Raw genomic sequence first — 5,552 nt, 5'->3', positions numbered from 1 at the left:
GTGGTGTTTTCGACTCTCAACTCTGAGACAAAAATGAGCATTGCCTCCCCTGTGGTTGTTTTGATAGAGACGGGATAGAGTCACAAACTCATTACTTAGCCTCACCTTCTTCTTTTTTAATTATTTATAATCAAGACTTCCATATAGTTGCTCTAGTTCATATGACTTCATAATGTAAATTCCCTACCCAATGAATGCGAAAAATGAAGAAAAGAAAGAAAAAAAGGACCCAATCCCAACTCGACTTGCCCATGACCCAAGCTAACTAGGAGTAGATAAGATAGTGATTAGTATTCTACTAGAGGAAGCAGGAAAAAAGACCCAAGCCCAACTCGACTTGCCCATGACCCAAGCTAACTAGGAGTAGTCTTAGTGATTAATAGGAAGCAGGAATGTTACTAGTCTTAGCATACATTCATATGGATTCACCAAGTCTCCTGCTGAACGTTACAAGTCTTATGGCACTATGATACATTCATATCTATCATCAGTATGTATACTGAGTCTTAGCTCGACAGAGCTAAAACAGTAGGCAGCATATATAAGATACGGATGGAGCCATAGAATATAAATTGCAAGCAATGCTTTACTGTTCAAAAGTAACCCCTACAACTTTGATCATATCAAATGATCAATTGACCATCAACCCAATCAACAAGGCATCAAAAATGCACTTCGACAGACATAAGTTCCTTGTCAGAGACGCGATCAATACACCAAGATTTAGGGACCAACATTGTAAAAGACCTTCGTGAATCCTTTTTTGGTCCGTATTTGAGAAACCTGAATAAATAACAAAAAATCACAAGGGAGTCTTAAGATGACCAAACAAATTCTTGATAAAACTCATTTCATAACAGTGTTTGGTGCAAACAGATTCTTACTGTAACACTGATGATCTCTGAAACATCAGAAACATGAGTACCACCACACGGGCAGCCCGGATTGGTCCCCATCTTCACAATACGAGGAGTGCTGTCCTGTACAAGATACAGAACTAGTTAGTACTCAATAATCTGTAGACCTAAAATGTGAAAGGACTTTGAATGCCCTCCATACAAAACTAGCCTAATGGTAAGGAATAACCTTTGGAATGTAATCGGGAAGACATTCACCACACAGCTTACATGCTTCTTCATATGGTAGTGATGCAACAAAGACCTAAAAGAAACATGGTAAAGGCATGAAGCAGGACATTATATGTCATACCAAGCAAGAAGCTTTAAACAAGTATCAGAACTCACCTTCCCTCCTCTCGATATCAATGCATTAGCTTCTAACTCCAACTCTTTCTGCTTACTTTGCACATCTTTCTGTGGAACTATGCCTATATATTCCACATATGGCCTGGCAACAGGTACATTTATAAGTGCTAGATTCAACCACAAGGATTTGCAAACCATGACAACATTGCATCCAACAACACAACTACTCACAGAAAACAGTATATCACTAATTTTAAGGCATGTCCTAGAGGAATTAATAGATCAAAATATGGTATACATAAATGTTTTTTAATTTGAAGCATCAGTGGTTTTGGCTCTTTTGGATGTATCGCTTAGTTTGAATCTGGGGGTAAGTAAAGAGCTTCTGTGACGCAAAAGTTCCAAATGTTAATGTAGTTGGTGAACAAAATTTCAGTTTAAGAATTTGGCTCAAGAGGAAAGAACACTTGTGTTATATTGGTATTTGCTTGGACAGCCTACCATGTCCGGATTGAGAGGATCTACAGATACTTCACTAATAAACTAGACAATAAAGAAACAAACTTACTTGCAGAGGATTCAGTAAGCAACTACAGCAAAGAAGAATCTTTCAGCTTCTGATTTTAACATATATAGGATTATGAAACAATTAGATCATTTATAAAAGGAGGGAGCCTTCTTACAGAAAGATAAGAAACATAACCACGACTTCTAATCTAGGCGGTAGACAACGAAGTAAATCATACCCTTGAGGGAAATGGTACCCTTTGCCTGCCTTTAAATCACCCAATCCCACATTCTTCATACACACATCTAGCAAATGCCCAGCTGAGTGAAGCCTGCACAAAACAATCATCATTGACCAAAGTAGAAACCAAAACACAATCTCCTAATTAAGCACTAAAAAACAACCTCTAAAATTGCTTTGAATTCCCAGAAACTCAAAACTCATCATACCTAGAATTAAGCTTGCGCCTAGACTCATCAACATGCAACACCACCTCTCTCCCCTTCTCAAAATCCGCTTCCCATCCCTCACCGCAATTCTCAACCAAACCGTAGTGGTAAACCTTCACAAAAACGAGTAAAATTAATTTACCAAACACCTCCTTTACCACAAACAAAAATGAAAAAATCAAATTGAATTCGATTGCTTACTACACCGTCCTTGGACCGCACATCTTGCACGACGAACTTGACCTCCGAACCGGCGACGGCGACGGCGACGAAGCCTGTGTCCGCCGGTTGACCGCCGCCTTGCGGATGGAACACCGTCCGGTCCAACACCAAAGCCGTCCGTCCGTCTTCACCCTTCAATTAATCAAACATAAACCAGATTAAATCCCTAAAACTCGATTTACAGAACCTAATTAAGCTCAAGAATCAAGACGAAGAAGGCTAGAAGAGTCGAGTAGATACTTTGACCAACGCTACCAGTGTGGCATCGGATTCAAGCTTCCACATGTCTTCGTAGTAATCAAGCTGCGTGGGGCTGATCGTGCCCATGGCCACGTCACACTCGCCGACCACCGACACCGACACCGACTTGACCACCGACTCTGCTCGGTGGGCTTATTTATTTGGTCTCAGCTCGGTGGCTTTGGAAAATGAAGCTTAAAACCCGCGAGAGGCTGATGATCAGAAGCATCCAAACGCCACCGTTTCGGGCTCCAACGCTCTTTTTTTTTTTTTTTTTGGTCAAGGGGCTCCAACGCTCTAGGATTACAGATGGCAGCGGAAAAATGAGCAGCCTCCAGACGACACCGTTTTGTATAATTTCGTCATCCAGCCGCCCTAGGAAGATAAATCCACGTCACCGTCGGCTTGACTCGGTTCAAAGTTATCGAGCTTAGGTCTGAATTTTACCATGTACGTAGAAATTGATTGGTACGGAGAACAAATCCAATTTAAGATAGTACTTGAAGCCGACTTCAAATAGGAATAGGATTCCTTGTGTTACAAGGCTTCTCCATATGTATATATATATAAGCCTACGTACGGACATCTTTTGTTTCCAAGATTCTAGCTACTTCCTCTTTTATCCGATCCCCTCGATTTTTGTTAGAATCCATGGCGTCTCTCTCAACGACAAGGAATGAGGTTTTTTCTTCTTTGGCAAAGATAAGGAACAAGGTTAGAAAGCGTAGGTCAAGAAAGGAAGGTCATAACGTTTCGGCCATGAAGTCACTTCCCAACGATCTTTTGTTGGAAGTGATTGCTAAGGTTGCTTCGAATTCTTTCGATGATCTTTGCCGCATTAGGCAAACTTGCAAGGAGTTTAAAGAGGCGGGGCAAGAGGACTATATTTTTCAACATGTATCGATCGAAAAGTTTCCACTCTTTCCTTTGAGAAAAAGGAAACGATTTTCTGAATTAATGAGACGTTGCCAAAAGTGTGGCAATGCAGAGGCTCTGTATAGACAAGGAGTGCTTGATCTTTTTAGCTTGAGGAAGCGATATGAATTCGAATCGGGATTCGAGTGTTTGGAGAAAGCTGCAGCAAAAGGTCACATAGAAGCAACGTATCTTTATGGGGTATTCTTAACTTGTGTAGGAGGTGAGGCGAAGCAACAAGGTCTACAATCCTTGTGTAGTCTCAATAGTAAAAATTTAAGTGAATCAAGAGAAAGGTTTATGACTTACATTCAAAGTATGTGGGTGAATAATGTCCTAGTACGTAAAATACTTGCCTACAATGATCGTGTTAAAGCATGCAGCCAATGCGGAAATTTGCAGAATAATTTCGTAACTAAACGAGGCTGGGACGATGTTTACGACGAAGGTGATAACTTAAATGGGTGTGGTTCATGCAAGATGAATAGAGAAGTTAATATTTTTTGTGATAGATTACGTAGCTCTACATATGTCAATTCATTGTGAAGCGGTTAAATTGTATTAATTAGTATTTAGTGGATTGATACATCCAATTCCCCCCCTCTTTTCCAGGAGTAGTGCTTGATTGTTTAGTATGGGATGCTTAATGGACGGGTGCGTTTCTCTGTTTGTATCTAGATGGAGGTTACGAGTCAAACCTAGCTTCCATCAATTCATTACTAGAAGTAACTGATCTTTCCTTTAAAAAAAAAAAAAATGTAACTGATCTTTGAACAATTTTATCACAAGAAAGCTTTGAAAATTGTTCATTTTAACGGACGGTTGTGGTATTCCTGAATATATTGCTCAAGTTAAGGGTAAAGATCCACCTTTGTTTAATTGAGGGGTAGTTCATGGATGTTTACATCAGAGCTTACGTGTGCAAGTGTTCTTCTAGAGCGTACGAATTTTCATTTTGATTTTAACCTTCTTCTTAGTTTATTTATTTATTTATTTTAATGTATAGTATTAAATGACTTACTGCATAGATAATGTAAGGTTTTCAATACATCCACCTTTTTTCTGAAAGAAGTTAATAATAAGAGAAAACATAGTAAAGTGGATTTATCCTTTTTTTTTTCCTCAAGGGATTCACTCCTATTATATATTAATTCTTTTATATATAATATAAAAGAAAAACAGGTCAATTAAGAAAATTGTTTCTAACTTTTTATTATTTTTTCAATCATGCATTTCAAAAATTCAAAAGACAGGTTAATAGGTTAAGAGAAAACATGCACGTCATTTATTAACTTCCTTTGTTTGTCTAAATAACAGGATATTTAAACGTCACAATTTTTTGCTTATTACTTTACTTTTAATTAATTATTTTTTGTTAACTTTTTAATTGATTTTTTTAGCAAGTAGCTGAAGAAAAAACCTCTCTCTCTCTCTCTCTCAGGAATAGAAACAATCTAGTCAAACGATCATCAATTTGGCTGAAAATTTACAGAATTGATTTACTCATAGAGACCTAGAGACTGAATGACAGAGATGGTGATATGTGACCGAAAATTTTATCTATATGATAGAAAGGCCCTATATATATATACAAGGCATTTCTAGTGAGGGATCCCTTTTTTTTTTATCTTTTCTAGGGATAGGGCATTAGATCAACTTTTCGATCATATTTTGCATCTCAACCGTTCAGTTTTTAGTTCTTAATGTGTAGATTAGATTTTCAGCCAAATCGGTGATCGTTAAGGCATTCAAAACAACGATTTAAGACTATAAGTATGAACGGTTCAAGTTTGACAGATTTGGTTCGTCAATTGATTTAATCTAGTTTGATACCTTAACGATCACCGATTCGGCTGAAAATTTACAGAAATGATCTACATATTAGGGTCTAAAAAATGAACGGTTGAGATGCCGAAATGTGATCGAAAAGTTGGTTTAATGCCCTATCCCTATAATAGACCAAAAAAAGGGATCCCTTAGTAGAAGGGCTCTCTCTCTCTCTGTCTCTGTCTC

The 5,552-nt window shown here is 38.1% G+C and overlaps 2 protein-coding genes across 2 annotated transcripts; one reads left to right on the top strand and one right to left on the bottom strand.

Annotated features, from left to right (window-relative positions):
* Positions 1 to 376: 376 nt before the first annotated feature.
* On the bottom strand, positions 377 to 2,842 carry LOC133709415 (uncharacterized). Its single transcript, XM_062135145.1, has 8 exons — positions 2,625 to 2,842; positions 2,364 to 2,516; positions 2,163 to 2,275; positions 1,952 to 2,044; positions 1,245 to 1,347; positions 1,087 to 1,161; positions 885 to 980; positions 377 to 783 (listed from the first exon to the last, which is right to left on the bottom strand). Exons 1-8 carry the CDS (start codon positions 2,709 to 2,711, stop codon positions 724 to 726), a joined length of 780 nt encoding a protein of 259 aa, XP_061991129.1. The 5' UTR covers positions 2,712 to 2,842; the 3' UTR covers positions 377 to 723.
* Positions 2,843 to 3,275: 433 nt separating this feature from the next.
* Positions 3,276 to 4,085, top strand: LOC133711288 (putative F-box protein At1g67623). The gene has a single exon (XM_062137434.1). The coding sequence runs from the start codon at positions 3,276 to 3,278 to the stop codon at positions 4,083 to 4,085; it is 810 nt and encodes a 269-aa protein (XP_061993418.1).
* The last annotated feature ends 1,467 nt before the right edge of the window (positions 4,086 to 5,552 follow it).

The sequence above is a fragment of the Rosa rugosa genome, chromosome 5 (assembly GCF_958449725.1).
Source record: "Rosa rugosa chromosome 5, drRosRugo1.1, whole genome shotgun sequence".
In the NCBI taxonomy this organism is placed as follows: domain Eukaryota; kingdom Viridiplantae; phylum Streptophyta; class Magnoliopsida; order Rosales; family Rosaceae; genus Rosa; species Rosa rugosa.
Note: the sequence above shows the minus strand (reverse complement) of the source record. Positions and strands in the feature narration are given on the sequence as shown.